Genomic DNA, 16,143 nt, shown 5'->3' with positions numbered 1-16,143 from the left:
GGATATGGCGAGACATTAACGATAAGAGCATAGCATCTAAATGCAGGTGCACTGCAGAGTTTATGTTTACTTTCTAGAGCATTTTTTTTTTTATTTTGAAAGTGCTTTTCTATATTAGAAATGATCGCAAGAATTAAAATATACCTATTTAACTTGAAATGGGTACATACGGTTTAAGTTAAACTGTATTCTGTCTCAGAGACTGTTGACTCAGGGGAAAAAATAAAACCAATGTAATGTTATATATTCCCTTACTTTTACTGTTTTACGTTTATTGGAAGTTGATAAGGCAGAGCAATGGAAATTGCGTCCCCCGGCCAGGCATGTCCATGTGGCCTGCTTAGTTTAAAAACGCATTCCATGTATTTATTTTTTCCTTTGATGATCTGTGAAGTATTGATATATAAGCATAATTCGTATGCGGGCGTTGGTATGGAAGTTGTTTTTTTTTAAATCTTTTCAGTTCAATTTATTTTTCATTCCGTTTTCACTGCAATGTAATAAATCATATGAATTTTGCCAGCGCACGAATACGAGTGTTTAAAGAAAAATACACAACAATGACATATTGAAAGTAAAATGTACGATAAGGAACAATTCAGATTTGATGTAAAGAATATACAATATTAAATGCAATTAGGACCACCTTCATAAGCAAAGCTTGACGAGGAAGATGGCCTCAGATAAACGTACGACATGAAATGAAGCCTATGAATCTTAAAATACAGCTCTATATCGCCATTCACGGTATAGTTAAAAATAGTGTTTCTTCTTAAAGAAAAAGCATGTTCTATCGTAATATCGAGATTATCAGATTATATCACATCATATCTTTTCACTTGTGTGTGTGCATGAAACAGATTGTCCCTCTAAGAAGTATGGGCTGGAGTGTTCGAATGACTGTCCGGACTGTTACGCTGGGGGTCTTTGTCACCATGTAACGGGAGAATGCGTTTGTCGACCAGGATTCCAAGGCAGTAATTGTGAAACAGGTGTATACCATCATTCCTATTGTCAGTTGGGTATCGTTATGGTTAATTTCATTCTTAATGGCAATTTCAGCAGTATGCCATCTACATGTACGTACACAAACACAAATAAGTCTGGTTGTCCAGAAAGCTATATGAAATTTTGAACTTGAAGTTTGAATTTTGTTTGTGCAACTCAAATTTGAATAAACGTCATAAATGAAAAGAATATATGTGACCGTGCATCACAAAACGAACAAAAGGTCGCACACACTGATTTTGTGAGAGGACTGAAAATAGGTGAAATGGGTCAACCGAGCCGATCTTGACTTGGCTACCCTTGGTAAATAAGGCCTTATCATTATTATTATTATTATTACTATTATTATTATTATTATTATTATTATTATTATTATTATTATTATTATTATTATTAATTTCAGTTTAATCTGATAATCCCCTCATTGTTGTTACTCCGGTGGTTTCCATCCTGTTTTTTGTCCCATTCATCGCACAACCAGCACGGCTTGATAAAAATTAAGCGCTTGAATAGACACTGTACTTCAGAGCCTCTTTTCTCAGTTTACACTTGTTTTAAGTGTGTGCATTCTTTCCACTATTTAGATTTAGGAGAGTCCTTTTGATTTGAGTAATACATCATTTTAAAGCTTGAAGTCTGCTTTTTCAGAATATTTTCCCAACTAAAATTTCATGTGTGGTGACTTTTTGTGTGTTTTGTGGTGCAGGGTCACATATAACATCACTATACCACAAATAAAATACAAAGAGTAAGAAAATATTACTTGCAGTCATGGAATAGACAAACTGTGGTTACGCTGTCGTTGCTCAGCGATATTCATGACTTACTGGGTTATGTTAAGGAGATATTTATGATAAAGCAATGCTTATTAAATCTACAGAAAAAAAAAGACATCAGAACTTTCAAACACCCCTCCCACGCCCAAGTACAATATCAAGTCATCTCTTGAAGTAATGCATTTTCTGTTTGAATTTCTTGTATGCATGTCATTTTGTAATGCGCAGTAGAGTATATTATCATAGTAGCTGCGCAATATAAACGTCCTTTACTTGATTATTATTATTATTATTATCATTATTATTATTATTATTATTATTATTATTATTATTATTATCATTATAATTATTATTATTATTATTATTATAAAAAAAATGTAGGGCCTAATACACATTCGATGGAGCGTAAAGTGCATGGGTAATACTATAGAGAAATAAATTCGTTCTCATTTTATATAGTTGCCCGTGTCCCACACCTTCCCCGGCCAGAAAAGTGTATAAAATGCTATCACCCCATCCCCTACCCAAAATATTGCTTTTTTCGAAAAAAATACATTCGAAGAGTACAAGAAAAAAAAAGTTCAGCACCAAGAGTCAACCAATGTCATGAGTATACAGGGTATGGGTGCCACTTAAAATGACCATTAATTGTGGGAGACATTTCATAATTTGACCATGCAGTTCTGCCTTGAGCTCCACCGCTCCGACTGTGTTGTAGCATTCCTTCAGGTAAAGGCGCTGCAGCTTGGCAACAGGAGTATTGTGCCTTCCCACGAGTCTCTGTGTTCCCATGCGAGTGGAAAACGAAAAACGTCGAAGGGAAGGACGTAATTGTCCGCAACATCCGTAGCTGTCCGTAAATAGCCGTAAGCGGACGAAACTGTTGTGATACGTTAACTTGCGGTTAATTTCGGATACTTACGGTGGACGTAAGCGAACGCAAACGGACGGAAGGTAAATTTTTTGCGGATGGTCTGCGTCCAAGCCACGGGTAGTTACGTTCAGTTACGGATAGTTACGTTTGGTTACGGTTACTTGCGTAAGTTTGCGTCCGTGGCGTCCCTCTGCGAAATTTTGAACATTTCAAAATTTCGCAGGTTCGGCGACGTCATTTTGCGTTTCTTTACGGATGAGTTACGGACAATTACGTCTACATACGTCCCTGCGGATGCCTGCGTCCACTCATTCGTATCTATCCGCGGCGGACGTAATCCATCGTAAAGCACTGTGTGACTGGGGCATAACGTTCAAGGCGGCGTGAGGCCGGCCTCACGCCGGCGTTAGTCGTATGTGTAAATCGTTGTTTTTTGTTGTTGTTTTTTTTTTTTTTGAGGTGGTTTGAGGTCGGTTTCAAGGCGGCCTCACGCCGCCTTCACGTACATGTATGTGTAAACACAAAGCGGACTGAAGCCGGTTTTCGAGAGTCACGTGGGCTTGTGCAATAGTGCCGATATTTCATCATTCGTAATTTCGTTACCTCGCGCGCGTCAGAAATCTGAAATTCTCGTACAAATAATCGAATATGTGCTTTTGTTTTGTGATTGATTTTACTTCACTGGAGTCCTGCCGTCCTGGACTGCGTCGATGAGTTTTCTGCTTATTCAGTCGTTCTGTATCCTTTTTTTTTTTCGTTTGTGTAACTGTACTTGTAAGGTTTATGTTTTTTTTTGTTTTTTTTTTTACTTCGTGTAGTCCCACCCCGTCAGACTCGTGAAAGTCTCACCACGCAGACCGACAAAGCCGCCGTATATGTTAACGGGGGGTAGTCAAGCCGACTTCAAGGCGGCGTCCAGCGGACCTTTCTGCTATTTGTAAACACACTTTCGAAATTTTTTGGAGGCGGCTTGACAAAAACCGTCTATAGCACAAATCAGCAAGATATGTTGTAGTAATATTTTTTTTCCAGTTCACGCGTGAGGTGCGTGGTACCATAATTACATTTGTAATGTGTTAATTTACTAATTAATCTAATCACACTCTTGCAATTGCATTATTTAAAAAATAAAATCTGGTATCTTAGAAGGAATCTTCTTCATATTATATAGAAAAGACTTTAAAATGGTGTGTTGTCCTTGCTTTCAGGCTCCCAGCATTTAGCTTTAAAAGTACATGATTATGTACAAATTGTATTTCATTTGATATTCAAGACACTTGCATCATTTCCAAAGGGATATTGATGATGTAAATGGAATTCTCGCCCTATAAAACCACGGAAAGTCATATCTTCCCTGCTTTCAAAATTCCTAGATTAAAACTAGCACATACCATAATTACATATTTTGCTAATTAGGTAGATATTATAATCACTGACTAATAAAGCCAAGCTTGATCTATTTCAATATTCATCTAGAACACGAATAAAAAATACATTATTTGGAACATATCTCATCATGATAATTATGATACTCAAGACACTTATATCATTTTGAAGTGTAAGTTGTTGTTAACCAAGTATAGATTCCTTGTTTTCAAGCCTTCTGGATTGAAACCAGCAAGATATTAAGTTAGAGTAGAAGCTCGTCTGTAATGGAAATTCACCTGAAATTGGTCTTAAACTTTTGATTTAAAAAAAAAAAAAAAAAATTATTTACCTCCGAAATTTCCAGGTGCCAATGACCCGTCTCACCTTGATCACGTGACCGTCGATAAGCGGGTCACGGACTTTGGGAAGTATTGTAGCGCAAAACCACCAAAGGACCAGAACCGTTGAACACAGACAATTTACTGACAGACGCCCCAGCTCCACCTCCTCTGACCAGTTGTGACCCGCATATTTATCGTCACATGATAAAGGCGAAGACGGGTCATTCTGCTGATTAAGGCTGTAGCGTTGGCACCGGGAAATTTCGGAGATTTTCAAATGAAATGAAAACTTTAAACTGATTTAAGATATCGGAAAAATGTAATGCTTAGTTGGTAAATATGCTAATCAGACTAATGAAAATAGAATTGCCCAACGCTGCAAATGGGCATGGCAACCAAATTTTATTCTCTTTAATTCCCATCTAGAACATGACTCATTAAGAAACTATTAGACGATTTTGCACATCATAAGTAAATTTGAGATATACAAGGTATATATGGCACCATTTCCTGGACTATTGTACACATGCATATATTAAGCCCAGTTTGTTAATTATGATATTCAAGAATTTTGCATCATGTCAAACTGGAAACTGCTGTTATAACTCGTTCCTCGTCATAGAAAACACTCAAAAGGTTGTATTATCCATGGTTTCTGGATTCCTGGATTGAAATTCTTATGAAAATGCTAATTTGGCTAATCGATAGCCATGTAAAATTCTCTCCAAGTATATCCTTCTAGAACACGAATCAACAGCAACAAAACAAAACAAAACAAAACAAAACAATATTGTACTTACCATGGGTTTTTTTCAGGGTTAGGGTTTTATCTTTTCTCTGAAAATATTCTACCAATTATTGCGTCAGAAAGCTGCGCTCAAAGACCTTTCTATAATTATTTGAATCACTATACAAATGAAACCCAAATATCTTGAAGGGATGCAGTAATGTTGTTAGAGCACATCAGCGACATTTCAGGAAAATCAAACAATCCGTTCAAAAGTGAGAGTATTAGAAATAATGCAACCTGAACATTATGTCAGTTGCAAGTCGAGGGAATGTATGGCTAGCGTAGTGTAAAGCGACATGTCCGAGTATTTTCGTGACACGATTCATAATCAGATTCCATATGCTTGTTTCGTGCGAATCTTTGACTGCAATTCTTCATTCGTCCCGTGCGATGCATTTAATGGAGAAGACTTTATTTCTCCGTGTATTTGCATTCACCCTGTTGAAATGTAGAGTGCACGTAATGACGCATTTTGATTATCAGGGAACAGTTGAATTGTTTGCAAGTAGTTACCTTTTAACGCAGAATCGTTACCATGTTTGTTTGTAGTTTTTTTTTTTGCTTTTTTTTTGCTTTTTTTTTTTAATCGTGGTAATGAATGTCGGGGGTTAATCATGACAGTGTAGATAATGTGTATGGATGTACTCTCTCTCTCTCTCTCTTTCAATTCACCAGTAGGACCTATTCTTTATTTTGAATGAGCTTGAGGTTAAGCGATTAAAGATACAGAAGATAAAGATTTGACAATTTTGCTGCTACTCGCGGTGATTTGCTGATCAGGTATCTCGATAAACACCTTGAAAAACCCATTCTCAAAATATCACCAAATAAGTTTAAGTCTTTTGCTTCATATTTAATCATAGTCATTCATTGTTGTCTGTGTTTCTCTGGTTCAAAGGATGTGGCAACAATGCTTGGGGAAAAGGTTGCACAACGGTCTGCTCAAGTAGTGGAAGCTGCCGATATCGTCTCCTGTCTGTACCCGACCCAGTGGGTATCTCATGCCAAGCCGGATTCGGAGGAAATAAATGCGAAACAGGTTGGCTCTTTCATTATTATTCCCTCTACTGAAATACTTACGAAGTTCTTGGATGGCAACTTACCAGTACATTGTACTTGCAACCTCTCAACTACAAGAAAATATTCATGCTCCTTTTTTTTTTTTTTTTTTTTTTTTTTTTTTTTAAGTGGGCGTGATGTTTGCATGCATCTTCATGCGTTTATGATTTTACCTGGCACGGGTAGGGGTACTATTGATATGTTGTTGATTGTCGTTATTTATGAGCACGGGGTGGAAAGAAATGTGTGTACTCTTCGACAGAGAAGTCTATAGCAAAACATCTTTATAAGGTTGACATTTATAAGAAGATAACAAACATATATCAGTCATGGAGAGAGCAAGTGCCGATTACTGTGACATAGGGGTTCTGAAAGACACTTTGCTTCTTGCTTAACCGGATTATCAATTATTCGATCTCGACAGACAGGGCATCAAGATCGAACGTGCTTTCTCATGGAATGCCTTGCATAGTATGAATTGGAAGTCCCAACTTAAAGGGTGTGTACAGTTCTGGTCGAGGTGAAGATTTAGCTTTTAACGTTTTGCGAGTTATTCAGAAACCACTCTATTAGATGTCAACGAGCATGCAATTCTAAGGGGTATCAAAAGTTTATTTGATGGAAATCGGTTTTGAAATGGCTGAGATATCCAAAAACAAGAGGAAACAAAGAGATCTTGATAAAAGGTGTGGGCTGTAGTCTTTTATTATTATCACTTTATTGGAGATGTCAGCCATTTGAAAACCGATTTTCATCAAATAAACGTTGAATCCTTTTTGACATTACATGCTCTTTCATATTCCATAGGAGGTTTCTCATTATCTCACTTAGGAATGTAAAAAACATGATACCCCACCTCAACCAGTACTGTATACAGCTCCCGTAAAGATGACATAAAACTGTCGCTTAACAATAATCGTTTGAGAATATCTAACGTTAATCAAGACAAATAACAGCAATGAGGCCTGTAGGAAGCATATAGGTCTTTAATACTCATTTCCTAGATAAACAAAAAAGAGATCGTATGGCAATACACAAGTTTGAAGAGTTGTAAAGTTGAAAGAGCTTCACAATTTCACATAAATTTATGGCGGAGAATTTAATGCTAATAGTGTTGATAAAAATCCACAAAAATGCTGAGAAAACGATTTGCCTTTCCTATGTTATCAACGGAGATGAAGAGACTTAGTTGCCAAACACAAATCAATGCAATTGTGCCTCTCTCAAGTTGGAAGGGCAGGTGCAGTTGTCTTTGTTTCAGTGAATACTGCAGCAGTATATACAGATGTCTGTTTTCACTTAACACATAATATCATGGACAGCGCAATGTCGCGTTCTCTTGGTTGATGAGATTGCCCTTAAACTAATTGTCTTTATTACTCGATTACTGATATTTCCGGGTAGAGTAACAAGTACCACTGAACGAGAAAATGAATGAACGTGCTAGTAATGATTCTGAAGACGTAATACTTTTTGAAGTATACAGTGATATGATTTGATTTTTAATCAGTCTTTTTTCGCCGATTTTATCAAAGACCTGAAGTTAATCTAGGCTCAGTTGTTGTTCGGCTATCTCGTCAAACACAACGCACAAAACAAAGTAGCAGCTGTCGTTCTATGTTTCAACAGCTGTTCTGACACCTGTGCGATAATGTTATGTTATTATGCTTATAGCTAACGTTGTTTTTTTTTTTTATAATCCATGTCACATTGCTGTTCCGCTTTCTTTTGCAGTATGTTCAAACGTAACCTTCGGGGCTAACTGCGAGCTGGACTGTAACTGTGCATCGGGTGTGACGTGCGACTCAGCCGAGGGATGTCAAGGGGCCTGTGAAACCGGGTATTCGGGAGATCTGTGTCAGGGTAAAAACAAACAAACAAACAAAACTAGCAAAAAAAAATGATGTTGTTGGTCCATTTCCCCCATCAACCCTTTTCCATTAAAATGTTTCGGATTTGACATTCTCTACTGTAATAATGATTTGAAAATAAAAAATTGTATTCGACAATTACTTTGGTTCTTTCACTTGATATTATTGATTATTTTTTTTTTATGTATGTGTTATTTGCACTCTCAAGTTAAATCAGAGCCACAGGAGATTGCAGCGAAGGTTATTTTGGAACCCTGTGTTACTATCCCTGTCACTGTAATACCAGCGGGACCTGTGGTGGGACTAGCGGCCAGTGCCCTGGCGATGACTCCTGCGCCGATGGTTGGGCTGGATCGGACTGTCAGCAAGGTATAGCAGAAGTTCAGAAATAGCAAATAAGAAGAAAAAAATTATAGCTACTGTTTTCATGTGGGAATGATGTAATGCTCACAATTTGATACGTTAAGTGTGTGTGTGTGTGTGTGTGTGTGTGTGTGTGTTGTTGTTGTTGTTGTTGTTGTTGTTGTTGTTGTTTTGAGGGGATGTGGCCTGTATAGCGGTAGCTATCGGTAGTTTCCATGTTTCAGTGTATGGGGACTGTTATTTTTACATGTTAGCTTCACAAAAATTCTAGAATCATTTCGATAGCTCAGGAAATGGACACTCGATATTGTATCTCACAACAGTCAGACAAACAAAAGAGTAACAGTCAATAAAGATTTTCATGAGTTTTCACCGGAAAGTAATTTTGATATCGACGTCACATGCAAATCAGATGAGTTAATGATATAATCTCATCTCTTTGTACGATATTATTCCGCACAACACAGAAAATCACGAGAATCTTGCCTTTGGTGGACGATTTTGCTCTACAATACTCCTCTTAAAGTCGCAAAAGAAAATCTGATTTTGATTTGTCATTTTTTTTTCTCAATAAGTCATTCATTTTGTTGGGTTTATTGAAGAAATAATGTTTGGTGACTATTTTTTTTTTTTACTCAAGAGACGGTCAAACAGCTTCATCTAATTTTCTAGACATGCTGCGAACAGAAAAATGAGTAAATATAAAGTGATAATAAGATGGCATAGCAAAATATACCGGTAATCAAATATAGCGATTGTCTTGGCTTACATTTGACAGCAAGTCGAAGGTAACAATAAGGCTGAGCAATATATTCCACAAAAAGAACTGACTTTCCCCTCTTGGTAACACATGCATGTGAAGCTTTAATATTGCTCTTTTCGATGCAATTAATTTTACATGTAGCATTGCCAAGACTGGTGGATTCTCCGTGGATATTGGATGTCACAAGTGACTCAGTTTTGATTGCATGGAACGCCTGGAAGGACGGCTACGATTATGGCACAGGGCCGGTGCACTCGTACCTGATTACTTACAGTTGGAGAGATGACGTGGGTAACACAGGCAGCTCTGATGAACCCGTTGTCGTCTCTGAGGATAGCACTGCTAACATCACTGATCTTCGTGCATTTAGTGATTATGAGTTTGTTTTGTCCGTCAGGCGAGAAGTTGAAGGTTCACCAACGGGTGGTATCAGCAGTTCACCAATCACAGCTATGACGCCATGCGGTAGTAAGTAAACGATTTTTCTGTTGTTGTTTTTTCTCAATATTAACACATTGTTCACATTAAGGTCACATTGGGTTAGCACTTAATTTGCGAGTGCAAAATGTCGGACAATCCTTGATAAAAACTTATGTATCAATCTCTGTGTACCAAAATATGATACAAACACCCTATATGAATATTTTTCCTTAAGTCTTAATTTTGTCATCCCGAGTTGACTATTGTTCGTTTCAGATAAGTCATACCGAAAAAAAATGATGTCACTTTTCTATCTTTTTGAAACACTGCATAACTGGGAATATAAATAAGGGTGTCTATTACATAACACAGGGAATGAAATGTATAAAAATGGTGCCAAGCCACAGCGCAACATTCAGGTGTAAAAAGCCCGGAGTCACGATGGCCTTCCCTATCTTATCTTCTCTTATACCGTATATCCCCTGCCCCCCCCCCCAAAAAAAAAGAAAAGAAAAGAAAAGAAAATACAACCGAACTTTCTGCAATGATAACCTTGAAGGTAGTAAATCAATCAAAATGTAATTTCAGGGTATAAAACTATAACATATTTCCCACATCCTGCAGGAAATATCATTAGATTTGATTCAGTGGCCACAGAGAAACGGGGATCTTTGTAAAACATGTCAGAAGTCCCTTCCCTCCAAGTTTCGCATTGTCAGTTGTGATTACGCCTTACAAATACCAAGTTGTTCATTGTGTTTACTCTCAATAATCTCTTTTTTTTTGAAAAAGTGATTCTCTGTTTCTTTTTATTTGTCAACTAAAGGAGTGAAAAATGAATAAAATTAAAAAGGGGCAAATTTCTGAGTTTTGCAAAATTAGTAAGGAGTGACATTGAGTGATTAGAGAAACATATGAAATTGTTAACTCATTGAAGGTTTTCTGTTTTCTGTTTTCTTTCGTTTTATATTTTTTTCTCTCTCTTGATCAAGATGATCATAACAATATCTACATTATATGTACAAATTTGTATACTGTCATATTTTGATGTAATGCTATGCACAGAATTTTAATTCATTGTTGTTTGCCCTGTCAGCAGTCAAGTTGCATGACCGGCGCCACGTTTTCAAAAGTGGGGGGCCACTTCGGACTTCAGGTTCCACTTTAGGGTTTCATCTGCTAAAAAGCAAAAAGAAAAAAAGGCGGGGGAGGGGGGGGGGGAGAGGTCATCAGAGCAACTTCTGTAGTTCTGTAGGGTGCCACTTCCGGGTTTCTTCAGCTTACCGCGCGCACATTTTAAGGCTTCTATCTACAAGCATTTCTTTCTAGTGCCACTTCCAGGATGTGTGGTGCAAAAAAAAAGGGGGTGGCCGAGCCCGTCCCCCTCCCCCCCCCCCCCCCCCACCCCGTTCCGCCGGCCCTGAGTTGTGAGCAAAATATGTTCATTCATATGGATGCCGAGAGTATCAGCCTTGTAATATATTCTCAAAGAGTAAAATAATAAATGAGATTAGTATAATAATTATTTGATTTTTTACCTGGCTTTGGCTGTTATTCAGCACACGCAATCAAAAGGTTACATATCTCAAATAAAGTTTGTTTACATCAAAATTATTATTCGGCTGTGGAGCACCCGTGTTGTTGGGCATTGATTGTGGAAGGAATGCAAGGAAGGCACGATCTCAACAGGTTCTATCGTGTCCTTGCGGAATGTTTGATGATTTTAAATGGATAAAAAAATAATGATGTAAATTCCCTTCAACAAAACATTTTTTGCCTAAATACCAAATATATGTCAATTCATTACTTTTTTCCACTATGTAAATAGCACCACTCTTCCCGCCGTCGGAACTGAATGTGAATGTCACTGGTACAGACAGTATCTTTGTATCATGGCAGGTGAGACATAGTGACTCATGTACTTCAAATCTTGTGAATGTGACACAGTAGAACTGGGCTAGACATGCGAATGAACACATGCTTACTGTTCATGGCCGTGTCACACCTTTCCGGGCAAGCCTTGCGTACGACTTGCGAAGCACAATTTTTACTACCCGGAGGTCCCCGCAGAGAACCCGCACATGACAGTAACTAGCACGTATCTCATCCGTATTGTCGCCCGGAGGTGCCCACGTAAATCATTTTAGGCCTTGTCACACCTTTCCGGGCAAGTTACGCGGGCTTGTTGAGTGTAGGGATTTTCCAGCATACCGGGCATTCCTGAGGGCGGACCCAGGATTTGAGCGAGTCAGTGTATGTGTCTTACTTGCTGGACGCGTTCTACCTAAATTCTACTTGCGAGTATACTGTGTGACCTTTGCACCAGTCGCGTGGGGGCTGACTTGAACTCAGTGAAGGAATTCCTTTGAAGGAATGGCTGTAATTCCACAGAATGTCATTATCTTGGCTGCATACGAGACTGTGAAGTACCTGCGTGGGAGTTGCCTGCGAGGTGCTGCCGCTAAGGGCCTCCTACTGGCGTTCTGCGTGGACCTTTCCGGGCATTCCCGCGACTCACCCGGAAAAAAATTAGTCATGCTCAAAACTTGGCTGCGGTTAAATCGAACTTGCGTGCGCACCTCCGGGCAACTACAGGCGAGATACGCGCTATAGGTACTGTCAGGTGCGGACCAACTACGGAGAGCTCCGGGTAGCAAATTCGTTTCCCCGCAAGTCAAGCCGCAAAACTTCCCCAGATGTGGTATGATAAGGCCTTGAGCATGCTCAAAACTTGTTCCGAGTGAGTCATGGGGTTTCGCTCGCAGAGGTACACGCAGAACACCAGTATGAGACCCTTACCAGCAGCACTTCGCAGGCAACTCCAAAGCAGGTACATCTCAGTACCTGTAAGTCGCTCGTAACAGAAAACGGATCGGTTTTAAAGCTCTCACGCAGGTCACACGAAATACACGCAAGTAGAAGGTATGAAAGTAGTGCGTGTCTAGTAGGTAAGAAACAGGTGCGAAACTCGCAAACATTCTTGTCCGCCCGCGGAAAATTTTCCTGCGTGCGGAAAATCCCTCCTCGCAACAAGCCCGGTTAGCTTGCCCGGAAAGGTGTGACACGGCCTTTATACTGCCGTGTGGGTATACTAGTACTGTTGAATTTGAATTTGACTTGAAATTTGGCAAAATATACGCATGTTGTTAATTACTACGTAAATTATCACGCATGCAGGAGTGACTGTTCCTTGGGATATTACTATTATTACAAACTGGAGTTCATGTTAATGCCATGGTTCGTAATACCATAGTAATGGAGATGGCGTGGCTAATGGCGTGGCGCTCGTCTCTGAATGACATGAGCGTGGTATGGTCAGTGGGTTCGGGTCCATGCCAAGCCTGACACGTTTGCACGTCAGCAAGGCACTCTGTCCACACTGTTTGGTTGTTTATTAGTAATGTCATAAAGTGAATACAATGACAAAAGTCTTGTAGATTTCTTAGCAAAATGATGTTCGATATAAAGTGTTCAAACAAGACTTTTATCACCTGAGAAGATATTAAGTCAATGCAATGATTGTAAGTACAACAAATGTGACTGATAAATATAGATCTTCGTCTGGAAGTGATATGTCAAAGGTTGTAATTGAATGATAGGCTGGAGTGAAAACATGATGAGGTGTTCTCTGACGAAAGTCTTCTGTGCTCACTTTTATAGGTGCCCGACGTCCCGATGTCAACGTGGCTGCGGTGCGAATCTGCTGCTTACTATAGCTACAACTTGACGTACAGGCCTAGCGAAAACCAAGCCGAGAATACAGTCATTGAGTTCGAAGGTGCCGATTCCATCACGCACCATGTCACGGGCTTGAGTCCATGTACGGATTATATTTTCTCGGTGGTGATTGTCAACTCAAGAGACTTGCTCGGACCTGAGAGCCAAATGAGTGGAACAACCGATGCGATACGTAAGTCATGAAATGGGCGTAGACCGCAGAACTTTTTTTTTTTCGGATTGTACGTTTGTCAACCAACGTTCATTCACCTTGAGCACATTTTCTGCCGCAAAGAAAAACGTATACTTACATGGACAAATGACAATGGTATATAATTGAAGATGTGTGTACATTTCGCCGTTGCCAAGGACGTCAGCTACACGTGTATATTCGAACAATAGCATAATCTCCATTTTCGTGTGTATTTTGGTGCGCTTTTTTATATCAATGTAATTCAAATGTTACCAATAAATTATCATAGAAAAAAACAAAAAAATAGTCATGTATGAAAAGTTATTACAGAGTGGTAAACATCACCGAATTCAACTCATACTGCCATATCTAGGCCTAAAATATTTGTTGTTTTTTTTTTTCATTTAAAACACTTAGGGACTTCCTAAAGACCACAGAAGTAACATGAACGGTTTGTCATTATTTGAGACAGATGATGAAGTGCATATTATCTTAATAATAATTTGCATTTATTCACCACCTGTATTAGATTTTGTAGTAAAGGAAAAGTAATAAATGCAGAATTTTTTGGTTAAATGAAATACATGGTCTACCCCTAACCAGCGCCTGATCCAGTGGACGACCTTTCAACTTCCACGGAGTCGCATGATATAGTCGACTTGTTCTGGACAGAACCAGCAACAAACTGTTCCCCAGTAATTTACGAAGTCACACGCACCCTCCTGCTTCGCGACCAGTGCGACGACTCAGAATCAAATGATTTGGAAGTTTCTACAACAAATGTCACGTCCTACACCTATGATGACATGTATGCATACTCAACATACAACTTAACGGTCATTCCATATTATGAGGATTATGAGAATCATAAATACCAGGCTATCAAGGCATCATGGACAGTATTTAATTCCAGTGATTCAGGTAATAAACGAATGATGAAAAGAAAATGGTCATTTGTGTTTGTTTGGTTTTTTTTTCAATTAGGCTGACTAAAAATCACACGCAAGATATTACCTCTCTCGCTTTCATCCGTTTTTATGAGATTGTTGTGTTCTCTTTTGTCCAGTTTTGTTCTCGTGGAATTATTTTAAAAAAAACGATTTTTTTTTTTTTTTTTTTTTTTACATCTTGTCATATATGTAACATTTGAAGTATATCGAGTATATCTTATGCTTACAATAATTCAAGCATGCGAGAGAATTAAACTTTATTAGATAGACTACTGTTGTAATAAAAAAGGACACTTCGTGTTATTTGTGGCGTCCCGCCACGTTCCCACACAGATCCATTATTCACTAAGTATAAGATTTTAAAAATTAAAGATTTGTATTTTTTTTTCAACTTGGACAGTTTATGTTTAATTTCAACGCGAATACACTTCCCTGTATATTCAATTCAATGTTTACAAGAAATCAGTTTTTCCATAATTATCCCACCAGACAATCTACTGAGTTTCATTTACCCCTTCTGAGAACATTATTGGCTCGGAATACATTTATATACACAGGCCCTAGATTCTGGAATTCATTAAGTTGCGAAATAAAAAATTCTCCCTCTTTGTATTCTTTTATTAAAGCAGAAGTAAAAATCTTTTCTGTTAAACCCTCTCTGATATTTCGTTTTTATCAACCAAGTCCCAACAACCACAGGGATCGTCATCCAACCATCAATCAATCAATCTCTGAATTCATTATAATGAAATAGCCATCCTACTCTCTGCATGGCTGTATGCAGCCACCAGCTGTTTGAAGCATCTCTTTAATTCCCTTTTCAATTCCCTCTTTCGTTTCCTTGATCAGCGTGCAGGCATTCTCTTTCTTCCTTCCTTCCATTTTTCCATCTATTCTGTCGAGTCGTTTCATGTTGCTGTGTGTCTCCTATTTTGTTCCGTCTTGTCTTAAATTATACTTGTACTAAGCATTTGCAAATAAGTATTTCATTAGATTTTTCTTAAGTGGTTCACAATCTACAAGCTTGCTTTTTAGTGGACCTCTCAGTTCTTTTTTTTTCCAACTGAAACATATAACCTTGTATTATTTTGCGTATACATGCATGTATATGTGACTTTATTATTGTATCATTTGATATCATTTGCAAGTTGTATGTATACGATTGTAGTATGATTCCTAATTTTTACTGTGTTATGTTCTGTTGGAAAAAGGAGAAGAATGAAATAAAAAATGAAATGAAATGAAATGAAATGAGCTTTTAATGTACCTCATGGAGCGTAAGAAATGGGGTATAACGGGGTGTTATAACTGTGAAATGAATTTTTAAAAAAAATCAAAAGCAGTCATCATATTTGTCAGTAAAGATGACTTGCAACTGAAACAAATGACACGTGGGTGCTAGTGTCAGCGGTTGATGGAAAATCAAAATAAGAGGACTAAACAAACAACTGAGATATCTGCTAATCAACGACAAACCTCTCTTATGTCTACTTTTCGAGGTGATAAAGTACAAAATGCCATACACTCTGGTTTTGTTCTGAGGGTTTCAGAATTTACAGATGAATAATATGAAATAGTTAAAGAAAATGAGAAATTTCGTATTTGAGGTAAATTTATTACCCCCCCCCCCCAAAAAAAAGGTCCCTGCAA

At 38.2% G+C, this 16,143-nt stretch overlaps 1 protein-coding gene across 1 annotated transcript in view; it reads left to right on the top strand.

Annotated features, from left to right (window-relative positions):
* The window catches only part of LOC139743889 (receptor-type tyrosine-protein phosphatase T-like), an 82,584-nt gene that overhangs the window by 38,988 nt on the left and 27,453 nt on the right, over positions 1 to 16,143 (top strand). The window contains exons 9-13 of the mRNA XM_071654357.1: positions 861 to 992; positions 6,056 to 6,196; positions 7,951 to 8,079; positions 8,296 to 8,456; positions 9,435 to 9,681. Coding sequence (XP_071510458.1) covers positions 861 to 992; positions 6,056 to 6,196; positions 7,951 to 8,079; positions 8,296 to 8,456; positions 9,435 to 9,681 — 810 coding nt within the window. The remainder of the gene's footprint in view (positions 1 to 860; positions 993 to 6,055; positions 6,197 to 7,950; positions 8,080 to 8,295; positions 8,457 to 9,434; positions 9,682 to 16,143) is intronic.

Source organism: Diadema antillarum, unplaced genomic scaffold (assembly GCF_040938485.1).
Source record: "Diadema antillarum isolate AM-2024a unplaced genomic scaffold, OU_Dant_1.0 seq00001119_RagTag, whole genome shotgun sequence".
Lineage (NCBI taxonomy): Eukaryota > Metazoa > Echinodermata > Echinoidea > Diadematoida > Diadematidae > Diadema > Diadema antillarum.
The sequence above is the reverse complement of the archived record's forward strand: the minus strand, read 5'-3'. Positions and strand labels throughout refer to the sequence as shown.